Source organism: Alexandromys fortis, unplaced genomic scaffold (genome assembly GCF_014885135.2).
Source record: "Alexandromys fortis isolate MF-2015 unplaced genomic scaffold, M_Fortis_MF-2015_v1.1 scaffold_124, whole genome shotgun sequence".
Classification (NCBI taxonomy): Eukaryota; Metazoa; Chordata; class Mammalia; order Rodentia; family Cricetidae; genus Alexandromys; species Alexandromys fortis.
In genome coordinates this window covers 3,473,691-3,486,824 of record NW_026067995.1, presented here as the reverse complement: position 1 = coordinate 3,486,824, position 13,134 = coordinate 3,473,691, and the positions used below count along the sequence as shown (strand labels likewise).

At 45.6% G+C, this 13,134-nt stretch overlaps 1 protein-coding gene across 1 annotated transcript; it reads right to left on the bottom strand.

Moving 5' to 3' along the window:
- Positions 1–835: 835 nt before the first annotated feature.
- Bcl10 (BCL10 immune signaling adaptor) lies at positions 836–11,754 on the bottom strand. Its single transcript, XM_050160183.1, has 3 exons — positions 11,453–11,754; positions 5,210–5,498; positions 836–2,233 (listed from the first exon to the last, which is right to left on the bottom strand). The coding sequence occupies exons 1-3, from the start codon at positions 11,507–11,509 to the stop codon at positions 1,881–1,883; spliced, it is 699 nt and encodes a 232-aa protein (XP_050016140.1). The 5' UTR covers positions 11,510–11,754; the 3' UTR covers positions 836–1,880.
- Positions 11,755–13,134: the final 1,380 nt, after the last annotated feature.

Sequence of the window (13,134 nt, the reverse complement as noted above, 5' to 3'; positions counted from 1 at the left end):
CCACTTCCCTGGCCTGCTTGGCCCTTCTAGTACTGTGCTAAGGATGAGGCACACCCCCTGCAAAGCCTGAGGAGCAGAAACCAGTCTGAGGCGGCTCTCTTCTTTAGGACCCAACAACGAGACATTCTAGAAAAGGCCAGTGCTTGCTAGGGCTGGGAATGGAAGGAGGCAGGGCGGGTGCATCAGGAAAGATTTTTTAAAGCCGTGAAAATAAACTACTTGGCTAGGACACTATTGGGTAGATATGTAACATATATTCCTAAAAACTTACAACTCAGACAACCAAGGGAGGACCCAGATATGGACTTTAGTTAATAACAATGTTCAATATTGCCTACTGGCTGAAACAAGTTACCACATCAATGTAAGTATGGGGAACAGGGAGGAAGAGGATTTAATAATTATTTTGCTCAATTTTTCTGTTAAACTTATAACTGCACAAACAACATGCTTTTAACAAAAAGCAATTTAAAAAGTGAATGGGGAAGTATGATTTTTATACTGTGTTAATATAGTATTCCTAAAAAGTAACTTTTACTACTGTATCCATTAGCTTAGTAACAAAGTACAGCCTACTACTGAGTCAAGGCATCCTCTCAATTTATAGCTCCTCTTCCGTCTCTCTCCACCCAGCCACTTTAAGAGACAGTCTTGACTACAGCCTCTGGCTGCCCTTGAACTCACCTCACTATGTTTCTGCTTCTAGTTCCCAAGTGGTAGAATCATAGGCATGTTGGCTTTGAAATACTGTTTTCTATTTTAAAAACCAGTATATATAAAAAGGGTTAGACATTCAAAAATCAGACATTTTGAGTTTTTGACTCTGAAACATTACTACCTTAAATTTTTTTATTGTTAATAGCAACTTTTCATTTTTTACATTTTAAATAATAGAAATATATAGAAGGTGGATGTCAGAAAATATGTATTTATAATTTAAATGAAAACAATCAACATTTTTTAAATGTGTAAAGTTAGTCAAACTTTGTAATACAATAAAAACACAGCTGTAGCCAGTGGCTGCTTGATAAAAATATTAAAAACAAAATTGTCACATATTCCAAAAACAATTCTTTAGTTACTTTATCCATATAGCAGTGTTCATCGAAAAAGAATGAGAGGCTCAGAGGAAGTATTTTTATCCAATTATAAGTACTATTAATTAGTTACAAGTAACTAATTAATTTTTTCTGTGTAGCCCTGGCTGTCCAGGAACTCACTCTGTAGACCAGGCTGGCCTTGAACTCAGAGCTCCGCATCCGGGATTAAAGGATGCACCCACTGCCCAGCCAGGACCATATTCTCCAGAGCTAAGAATGAGGACGCAAAGGCGGAAATCCAAAGGCACTTAGTCGGCTGGCAAGAGCAGTACAAAATGAACTGTGGCCACTGAGGTCACAGGAGACTCAATGCCATCAGGTGCTCCTTTAGAACCCGAAGGCTTCTCGGAACCGAGGAGCGGGAGACTCTCCTTAGTGCCTGGCTTTTCTACGAGTCAGAAGAGTGTACTGCTGAGATGTACGGCCAGATCATTGGGAAAAATATCAAACTGAAGATTTGTAGCATAAATGTGCTAAGAAACATTATTCTCAGCCATGAGTTGATTTCTCAAATTGAGAAATATGTTGATAAAATTAGTCTTATAAAAAGTTCAAAACACTAAACATCTAAGAGAAAAGGGTCAATACAGAGAAGCACACATCCATGATTTATGCCCAGCTACCCGTAGTGTGCTTCTTTACTCTAACAAATCCTATTTACAGAGATGTGCACACTGTGATTTAGGACACCTGTGAAGCGTGAGTGGACTGTTACAGTGGCTTTATAAAAAGATTCTATCATTCACAACATGTTTCAACACAGACACTAGGCAGTGAAGGTCACTGGCGTGAGAGAGCACGTGACCGTAAGGGCAGAAACATCTCGCTCGAGTTTCCACAAGTTCCTCCTTCCAACTGCAGATCTGGGGGCAAAGCAGGGGCCCCGGGGTCCCCAGGTCGAGGAAGAGTGCCCGAGGAGAAGCTGCCGCTTTCAGTTCTGCCAACTTCCAGGACCGGCAAATTCAGAGAAGACTCCGTGGAGAAAAAGGGGGCGGTGCTAGATTCTCCTTCCGGGTGGTACGTGACCATGGACGCTCTCTGCTTTTCTGAGAAATTACTCTCATCTGAATTGGACCTGGAAAGGTTGTTGGTGGCTGCAGCTGCAAAGGGCTCACAGCTGCTGCACTGCAAGCCTACAACAGAGCATCCAGAAAGCAAATGAGAAGGGAACCAAAACGGACACGCCTCCCACCCTCTAACTCCTCCAGGACTGTCAGCGACTTCCAGTACCACCTTGGTACGACATTTGCAGCAGGGTCTCGTGTAGCCTAGGCTGCCTCCTGCAACCGCTGCCTAAGAGCTGGGGTTAGAGGCTGTCCTTCGATGTTCAGCGGCAGGATTTCAGCTGCAATCTACAAATGCTGCTGGCACAATCCTCTGCAGACCTCACTTGCTCCCAGACAAGAATCCTACTATTTCCAGTGCAGGCTAAGGCCACCACCTCACGGCAGCTAACTCAATGCCACGTTGTTCACGTTCAATGATTACTTGCATAGTTGACAGCTGAAGGGTAGGGTGGGGTACGAGGCCAAGTGGCTCAAAAGTCCAGAAGACCCGGGTTCAGTTCCCAGCATCCACACGGCGGCTCACAACCATCTGTAACTCCAGTTCCAGGGGAGCTGATGTGCTCTTTGGACTCTGCAGGCACCAGGCATGCAAGTACAGGCAAACAGCTCAGACATATTTAAAAAAAAATCCTTTAAAAAAAAAAAAGGCAAGGGGGCTGGAGAGATGGCTCAACTGTTAAGAACACTGACTGCTCTTCCAGAGGCCCTGAGTTCAACTCCCAGCAACCACATGGTGGCTCACACCCATCTGTAATGAGATCTGGTGCCCTCTTCTGAGGTGCAGGTACGCACACAGGCAGAAAACTGTATACATAATAAATAAATAAATAAATCTTAAAAAAAAAAGGCAAGCAGTTGTTCATAGCTAACTTTATTTCCGTTGAGAGAGGGCTCCCTGCTGGAAATATTATTGTAAGGTGTGTTACCTTTGTTTATGTCGCATTTGCCTAACCCTGTGAAGCTGGGTTAGGCTGCCTGTTTCCAACACCTGATGGTCTAATAAAGATCTGAACAGCCAATAGTGAGGCAGGAGAAAGGATTAGCGGGGCTGCCAGGCAGAGAGTATACAGAAGGATAAAACTAGGAGAAGGGGTTCAGGAGTACCCCGAGAAGGAGGAGGACATCGGTGGCCAGCCTCCCAGCTACACAGCAATTCACACAGTGAGATTTAAAAAAATAAGTGAATGGAAAGACACAGCAGCCAAAAGGTAGATGGGATAATATAAGAAAAGCAGGCAAGGAACAAGCCAAGCTAAGGCCGGGCATTCATAGCTAAGATGAGCCTCCGCCTGTGATTCATTTGGGAGCTGGGTGATAGGCCCCTCCAGAGTCCAAAGAGAGTAACATCATGTTATTACTACAGCGTAGGTTAGTGCTGCAGCTGCTAAGCAGCCCAGGGCGACCTGAATGAACTCTGAGTCTGTTTCAGCCTCCTGAGTGCTAGGATTACATATACCATTTTTATCTAAGAAACATTCTTTAGCATTCTGGCAAAAAATATTATTTTATTAAAAACAAAATGTAATCAGACATACTCAAATTTTACAAGTCAGGCAGTGGTGGTGCACGCCTTTAATCCCAGCACCTGGGAGGCAGAGGCAGGTGGATCTCTATGAGCTGGAGGCCAGCCTGGTCTACAGAGTGAGTTCCAGGACAGGCCTCAAAGCTACAGAGAAACGCTGTCTCGAAAAAGCAAAAAACACCTTACAAGTCAATAAATGGCAATTACTGGTTCTTGAGTCATGGGGTATTAGAACCGAAGAGGATTTAGTGACCTGAGACACTCGCTGCTACTATTAGGGTTGACAAAATCGGCGCTGAACGGGCGAGCCATGCAATGTTCCAGGACTGCCGTGCACAGAGGGAGCTACAGGTAGCTAGCGACCATCACAGCTCAAATAACAGTGCTTTCTCCAACAGAAGAATTCTACCATGTCCTGCCGGTCTAATGGACAGTCAGCCCAGACAGGATGGATGCAAACACTGCCTGTTATGCCTAGCACGCAGCTGTCTCCAGGCACAGCAACCCCGGCGGTGACGGTTATAGGTAAAACCAATGAAATCTAAACTGAATTTGCGGGTCATCTTTTCTGCTAATTTTTCACTATAGACACACCCCTTTCCCCATCTCTGACTCACTGTTTTTTGAGACAAGATTTTAGAGAGTAGCCCAGGTTGATCTCAAAAATCACAGTCCTCCCCTAAGCGTCCAGATGTAGATCACCAAACCTGACTCAGATGCTGGTCATAAAGCTCGTGAGGGGGAGAGGCAACAAAGACATCCAGATTCGAGTTTCTTACAGGCAGAGCCTTCACTAACTCACTTCTCTATCGCCAACGTCAAGAGGAACAGGCACAGTTATAGCCTGTGCACACGTAAGCTTAGGCTATAACTGTGTGTATGTGTGTGTAACTCGGTGCTCTGGGGAAGGGGTGGGAGTATCATCTTGGGGATAAACTGAGCAGAGTTCTACAAAGTGTCCTGTCAGAGAGTGCCGTGGGCTGAGGGTGAAATGGGAGGTGCCTTGCTCCTCTCTGGCCAGTCTCAGGTCCCATGCCTCTCACAAGCTGACTGGTTTAAACTCATGTGTACTTTATGCAGGATTCTTATAAGCATGTGCCAATCACTGCTTCTGATTAACTGGTGGGAAAAATCACAGAGACAAGCTCAGGCAAACTTAAGATCCATTGCCTATAGATTGTCCTTCGGTTGTCAGGACAGAGTGTCGCTCTCCATAGCAGGCTGACCTGGAACTCACAATGTAACCCAGGTTGGCTTTGAACTTGTGGCAGTCCTCCTGCCTTGGCTTCCTATGCCTAGGAATATAGGCATAAGCCACAGAGCTCTTCTTAAAATGTAATTGTGTTTCTGAGCTTATTTCTGAATGGATTACGTTTAAGGCACATATTAGAAATAAGCTTCTTAACCTTAAGTGAACACGAATACAGCCAACTGGGTTTATATCACTTTTGTAATATGTATCTGGTAAGAACGTAAATTGAATAGTTCTGACCCTTAGTTTGCTGAACGGCATCCCTCACCTCTGAGATGCTCCAGTTTTATATTACGAAGCTTTAGTACTTCATCCGTTATCTTCTGAATCAGGAAGTTCTGTGTTTTCTCCCTGCGAATGGATTCCACGAGGGTGTCCAGTCCCTTGGGGTTTTCCTGTAAGTAGTCTAACAACTTCCCAGCTCTTTTCCTACTTGAAGTTCGGCAAGAAATTTCTTCCGTGTCTTCTCTACTGAGTATTTTTTTTGCACGGAGATGATCAAAATGTCTCTCAGCTATGATTTTCTCACACAGGTAAACACGTAAATTTTCTAAAGCCTAAGAGAGAAAAGAAAATATGCTTCAGTGTTACTTTGTGGCATATGGTCTGGTTCACCTTTTATCACACCTGAAAACTAAGACCCAGCTGATGGGAGGAGGGCCTGCAGAAGCTAGAAGGCTGCAGAGGTTTTCTTTACCCCTAGTTCTGGGGTAAAGAAAAAAATGTCTTTAGATTCTAGTAACTATTAAGAAAGTAATTTTACAATTGGGACCAGGGAGAACAACTTGGTGTAGAGCCTCACAATTTGCAACTTTCTAATGTTATTAATTTTTATATCACCTCACTGTGAAACCAGTATAAACAAACAAAACTCAAAACTCCAAAGGGCCCAGATGTCTGGCTGTGAGGTCAGTTAGAGACCTATACAACTCATGGAGCCAGTCTTTGTGGGAGGGAGAAGGAAGGGATGCCCAAAGAGGAAGATAAAGGAACAGGAGGGAGTGCTGGAAAAGTTAAGAAAAAGGAGACTAGAGGAAAGCCTAGACTGAGAGAAGCTAGTTCAGGCCTGAATTGCTTAGGAATTGCATGGTACACACTATGCGATGGGCCCTGTGAGGGATAATGATAATGGTGATGAATACGACTCACAATTATAATGAGCTACAGGCAGTGGAAGATTTCAGTAGAGCCTCGTTAGAAAACAATGGCAGGGAAGCTGCCTCATTGGAGGTTTCTCAAAGATTTTTTTTTTTTTTTTTTTTTTTTTTTGTTTTTGTTTTTCGAGACAGGGTTTCTCTGTGGCTTTGGAGCCTGTCCTGGAACTAGCTCTGTAGACCAGGCTGGTCTCGAACTCACAGAGATCCGCCTGTCTCTGCCTCCCGAGTGCTGGGATTAAAGGCGTGCGCCACCATCGCCCAGCTTCTCAAAGATTCTTAATCTCCTGAATTCCCACACACATTTATTTATCCACACAACAAACATTTTATGTGTAAGTTCCTAGCCACACTGACATCCAAAGGGGCTGTACCAGCTTGCACTCCCACCAGCAATGCAGGAGTGTTCCCTTTTCCCCACATCCTCTCCAGCATAAGTTGTCATCAGTGCTTTTGATCTTGGCCATTCTTACAGGTGTAAGATGGAATCTCAGAGTTGTTTTGATTTGCATTTCTCTGGTGACTAAGGATGCTGAGCGGTTCCTTAAATGTCTTCCAGCCATTTTAGATTGCTCTATTGAGAGTTCTCTATTTAGGTCTGTACTCCATTTTTTTTTTAAATTGGATTATGTGTTCCTTTGGTGTCCAATTTCTTGAGTTCTTTGTATATTTTGGAGATCAGACATCTGTCTGATGTGGGGTTAGTGAAGATCTTTTCCCATTCTGTGGCCTGTCGTTTTGTCTTGTTGACCGTGTCCTTTGCTTTATAGAAGCTTTTCAGTTTCAGGAGGTCACATTTATTAGCTGTTTCTCTCAGTGTCTGTTCAGCCTAATCTCTTACAGACAGTAAAAGTCAACGTCCAGTGACTACTGAATCATGGCAGGGAAGATTCTTGAAAGTGTGGTAATTCAGCAGCACTCTAGGATTTTTGCTCCTCTACAGCTGAGGACTGACACTGTCCCATGCTGTCCCGTGTCTGGTTTTCTCTTTTTATACCCTAAGCTCCTCCTCATCTTTTAAGACTGAGCTCACTGGTCATCTCTGGAGAGCCTCACCTTAGCATCCAGGATGAGCTGGACACGCCTCATGCAGCACCAGATTCCTACTTCTTTATTGCATTTCCCAGCTCATCCCCGGACATTTCCACTCTGTCCCAACGCTCTTACCGAAGTCACCAATGATCTGCTCTTTTGATAGAACCTTTCCACCTTCATCTTATTTGGCTTCTCAGAGCAGGGACACAGTGTTCCTCCAGACACAACTTCCTTGCCGAACAAATATGACAATGCCCCAATTCACTGTGGTCTCTAGGACACTTCTCTCTGCACCTCTCACCCCTTCCCTGGGTCTTGCTACACCTGGTCTCAAACTTGTGACCTTTCTGCCTTAGCCTCCAATGACAGGGACTGCAGGAGAGCACCTGTAAACTTCTCTTTACAGGGCCTTGAACATCTCATCTGTAGTCATCAAGGTTTCCAGTATCAAGCTTGTACTTCTCCTTTCGAGCTCTCTTCAGACCATCAGCCTCAGCTGCCCATCAAGTCCTATTATTTCTGTGTTCTTCTTTTTTTTTTTTTAAAGATTTATTAATTTATTATGTATACAACATTCCTTCCATGTATGTTTGTATGCCAGAAGAGGGCACCAGATCTCACTACAGATGGCTGTGAGCCACCATGTGGTTGCTGGGAATTGAACTCAGGACCTTTGGAGGAGCAGGCAGTGCTCTTAACCACTGAGCCATCTCTCCAGCCCCCTTCTGTGTTCTTCTTACAACAAAGCACCCTGAACTTCTGCTTCATCCACGCTACTTCCTTCACCCTGACCCAAACCATCTCTCAGGACACCTAGTCAAGACTTTTTCTACTTTTACTCATGTCCTAGTCCACAGAAAAGGCAGAAAGATCCTTAAAAGTCAAACAAACAAAAATCCTATTAATTCCTTAGCAAGCCTCTACTAGCAGAAAAAAAAAAAAATCAAGTCCTTCATGAGTTTACTTAGACCACATTTCCCATCTCATCTTGCTAACCTCTGCCTTCTCTCAACATTCTGAACTTACAAAGGCCTTGACTGTCTTCGGTCCCGTCAGTAAATTCTTTTCTCCTGCAAGTGTTCCTCCCCCACCTCTGTCATAACCTCCAGGATTCAATCTCAGGCGCATCTGCCCATCTCATCCAAAGTACAACGCTTGTCTTCACAGCACTGGCCAAATTTGAAATTGTACAATTGTGTGAATGATATTTTATTTTTTAAAAAGATTTATTTATTATGTATATAGTATTGTGTCTACCTGCAGGCCAGAAGAGGGCACCAGATCTCATTACAGATGGTTGTGAGCCACCATGTGGTTGCTGGGAACTGAAGAGCAGGCAGTGCTCTTAACCACTGAGCCATCTCTCCAGCCCCGTGAAAGATATTTTATTTTTCAGCTTTAATGACCTATATATTTGGAGAAGGTAAGAAGCAGTGGTGTTCTGTTTAATGCTGTATAATCTGCATTTCAGAGTGCAGTGCTTTGGATGAATGAAAAATTCAATACAATATTCTGAAATTATCGTTTTATGGCTATTTTCCTTCAAGAAATTAAGCTTTATTTCTTTTTCTCTTTTTCTTTGGCTTTTCGAGACAGGGTTTCTCTGTAGCTTTGGAGCCTGTCCTGGAACTAGCTCTTGTAGACCAGGCTGGCCTCGAACTCACAGAGATCCCCCTGCCTCTGCCTCCTGAGTGCTGGGATTAAAGGCATGTGCCACCACCATCCATCAAAATTAAGCTATTTTAAAAACAGGATTTTGGGGGGCTGGAGAGATGGCTCAGAGGTTAAGAGCACTGACTGTTCTTCCTGAGGTCCTGAGTTCAATTCCCAGCAACCACATGGTGGCTCACAACCTTCTATATTGAGATCTGGTGCCCTCTTCTGGCCTGCAGGCATACATGGAGGCTGAACACTGTGTACATAATAAATAAATCTTTAAAAAAAAAAACCAGGATTTTGTCTTGGTTCTTAATTTAACTGTTAGAAGCAAATTAATTTTGAACTTCAGAGTACCATGGAATCTCTATTTGTTAAACCAAATTCAACCAAAAAAGGACAAACCAAACAAACGACGAGAAGAGGGAGGAGCACTGGAGACAGAGAAGTCCCGGCTGTGGAATATTCCTTTATGCTGTGTGAACATATGATTGGTTTAACAAAGAAGCTGACTGGCCAGTAGCTGAACAGAGTAAGATTAGGCGGGAGAGCCAAACTGAGACTGCTGGGATGAAGGGTGTAGTTGGGAGTCTTGAGCAGAGACAGAACACGGGCATGCCTTATTGAGAAAAGGTACCAAGACCCATGGCAAAGCCTAGATAAAAATACAGATGAATTGAAAATATAAGAGTTAGCTAGTAGCAAGCCTGAGCTACTGGCTGAGCATTTGTAATTAATAAAAGCCTACGTGTAGTTACTTGGGTCTTGCAGCCAGGAAAAAAAAGTTCGCCTACCCCTGAGGGATCATCAGTAGGACAATGCTTCCCCCCCAACATAAGGACTTGTGCCAAGACCCTCAGGGGATGCCTGAAAGCTCATGGTACCAACTCCATACTGAAGCTCTCTGCCATAAAAACTAATCTCATCAAGACAGCTACTAAAGGACTAGCAGGCAGGTAACGCATACAGTGTGATACACTGGGGAAAAGGTTTGCCTCATGGCCCTGGCCAGATGCAGTGGGATAGTGCAGGATTTTATCAAGCTACTTAGAAGAGTGCTCAATTTGTACCATATAAACTTGTCACATCCCTGTTAAGTATTTTGGGGCCATGGCTGACCACAGGCAACAGACGCCACAGAAAGAAAGCCTGAAAACACACAGAGCCTCATGTAAATAACTTCAGCCACTGTCTAAAAGGACGCCAAGCAGTTTGGGGGGGGGGGGGAAGGACAGTGAATGGTTCAATGACTGAAAACAGAAGAATACTTTGTATAATATTAAAACTTGGTTCCTAAAAAGCACCTGTAAATAAAGGTCTGGAGTTGAGAAAGAAGGAAGTTCAAATTGTGTGGATGAATTTTCAAGCTCGTCACAGCAGTTCTGAAAATAGGACAGACACCTGAAAAAAAAATTTTTTTTGTAGCCACCTTGCGGCTCATGCATGGCTTCTCTATGGTTATGAACACCTGACACAGGTCTAAACCGGGAACGCCAGGGAGGGTAACACCAGTGAACCCACTGGACCAGAAACAGAGGTCTGCAGTGGTCTTCCCATCTGTGTCTATAGGCAGGTCTGGTCCGCCTTTGCCAGCTATAAAGTGGAAAGAGATTCTCCTCCTTAAAGGTTATCTTAAGGACTGTGAGAAAATTCTAAACTGTATGACACAGAACGGGAGCACAGCTGCCATGTGCAAGGTTTTCCTGGCATCTTTAATAAAAGGACAGTGGTTATCGAAGACCTAGTCTCAAGTGTAGTGTAAGGCTTTCCACACAGTAAGCGCCCTGCCAACTCCACCGATAAAGGGACCTACGGCACAAGTCCCAGTCAACCACGCCAATTTTAATTATGGGTGCAGTGCAATAAATCCTACAAGGAGTAAGGGATGGTAGAAAAAGGGATCTGAAGCGGAAGAACGTCTTGATCAACTTGTTGTCAAGTTCGCAAAGACGACTTTTCAATAGCACTATGGTGCTAAGCAAGAAAGAATTGTTTTTAATGTGAATTCACGTATGTTATACAAGGGGTGCTGATCTGATTTCTTTCTTTTCTGGCAAAACACGTAACTAAAGGAGTAGAAAAACGAAACATACGGTGCCTCAAGTCATCTTTCTCAAATATTAAGGTGTCCGTGCAGTTCTGCGTGCTCCAAGCAGAAGAGGGCAATTTAGCTATTGAGCATTTTCAACGTTTACCTGGGAATCAAGCCTCGCTAGACGTACGCACACCCCCCTTCATTTAAATACGTGGGCGTCTGCTTACTAGGGGAATTCCAGGCTGTGCCTTCAGCTGGCGAGCTTTCCACAGCCCCCCGGACAGACGAGTTTTCCCCCATCTGCTCTCCTGCCGGGGGACATCTGGTCCAGCGTCTGCTCCAGAGAGAGCCCTCCGGGGGCCCTAGCCAAGCAGCTCCCGCGGGGGTGAGCTGGGGTGGGGGATCAGCAGGGTGCCAGGGTGCAGAGCCACCAGTGAGAAGCGGATGGCAAAGAAACACCCAAGCCGGTTTCACCGTGGACTCACTTCCAGCCAGCCCCGGGGTGCAGCAGGCGGGTCGTGCCCCGACCTTGCGTTCTTCCGACCTGAAGTTCCCCGTCGCTCGGCTCCGGGTTTCCGCTTTCCTCCGTCCCCGCCCGTCCCGCTGCGCCCAGCCCGGCCGAGCTACTCACGTCCTTCTTCACTTCAGTCAGGTCCTCCTCTGTTAGGGACAGCGCGGGAGCCTCCATGGCCGAGGCCGGGATGGCGTCCTTCCGGTCCGCGCCGCCCCGCCCAGGCTGAAGGCTCCGGTCTCCCGGGTTCAGGCAGTGACTTGAAGGGGACCAGGAACCGATCGGAGGAACGGCGGCCTCCCGGAACGCAGAGGTGGGGATCTCAGCGCCCCACTTCCGGCCCCGCCCCGAGGCCTGCGGAGCCACACTCCGCACCCCTCTACGTCCCTGGGCTAGAACGCCGGGCGCAGGCACCACCCCTCGGGAGGCGGGTCTGCCTCCAGGCCCCGCCCCACGCATGGGTCAGCCAATCAGGGCTAGCCCGCGGTTCCCCCCTCGTCCCTTTTTCCGGAGTGGCTTCGAAGGCAGAGGCCATCTCTAGCCACGCCCACTTGTTACTTACATAAGGTTGCGGATTGGTCTCCCGAGAAGGACTCGTCCCCGTGGGCGTGGCCTTAGCCTCTCGGTTTAGCGGGATCTCCCCGCCCCCACACACTCCTCATTTGGGTGGAGTGTGGGTTGAGTCGGCCAGGGCTCTGCTTCTCTTTTCCAGATGTTGCGGAACGATTTCCTGTTGTTGGGCTGGTCCAGGTTTTACAATTACTTGATCATACACAAACGCTTACAGGTATGCACACACAATAGAACTCCAGGATTGAAACGTTCGAGGGCCTGGGCCGGGCCCACTGCCACCCACGACCTAGCACTTAGGGAGACTGGAACAAGAGGATCGTGAGAACAGAAAACAACAACAACAAAGTAAACAAGTAAATAACAGAAAAAGTGTTAAGATTAAAAACATCACCTGCAATCCCACTATTTTAGCACCGAAAGCAATGTTTGGGTACTTTTAAGTCCCTGTTCGTTAGGAACATGTCCCCTTATTAACCTGTTGAATAGAGATAAATTTAATTAGCTTTTAGGGCCTCTATATATTTAAGGTTCTGGAGCTACCTGGCATACAGTTGCGCTCTCGTTTGTTCTGATCTTTTATCATTGCTCACTAAGCAAGAGTTTTAGGTACCTAGTGATGGGGGAGTTATTTTACTGAGGCCAAGTGGTTATTCCCAGAATGGCATTCTAACCTATAGCAGGGTGTGGAAACATACGCGGTGGTGGATGAGGAGCTCCACATAGAGTCCTACATCAGAAATGATTATATGCGCCAAGTGGTGGTGACTCCACAAATGTGGATTCAGGCGACAAGAGGACCAAAGGCAAGCTTGCGGACCCGGATCTTTATATGAAATAAAAGAACCAGAAGTAGCTTACAGGCACACCTATGCAGTTTTTCTCCGAGCCCAGGAATCTTGGCGTTTACATTGTTTCGTGTCTTTTTTCACGCTGACAGGTAGTAGGATAGTCTCTTTGTGGTTAGTCATCCAGCGTCTAGTTATAACCCAGTTTGCTTAATCATTTGCCCTTCCATGGTACAGGCATTTGCCAATGCTAACTACACCCCAGACATTCTTCTAGGTTTTGGTGAATAACACAGACCAAACAACCTTTTCCTTAAGCTGGGGTGTGGTGGCACAAACTAGTTAGACGTTTTGTCCAACCAGTTCTCTGTCTGCATCTAGCCCCAGGATAGCTATAAATTTGACGAAATCATAAACTTACTTAAATCATTATGGTATTTTTTC

Coding starts and splice junctions, on each gene's coding strand:
- Bcl10 (XM_050160183.1), bottom strand. CDS start 11,509: ATGGAGGCTCCCGCGCTGTCCCTAACAGAGGAGGACCTGACTGAAGTG. Junction 5,499..11,452: donor TGACTGAAGTGAAGAAGGAC/GTGAGTAGCTCG, acceptor TTTCTCTCTTAG/GCTTTAGAAAATTTACGTGT. Junction 2,234..5,209: donor AAAACTGGAGCATCTCAGAG/GTGAGGGATGCC, acceptor GCTCTGTTGTAG/GCTTGCAGTGCAGCAGCTGT.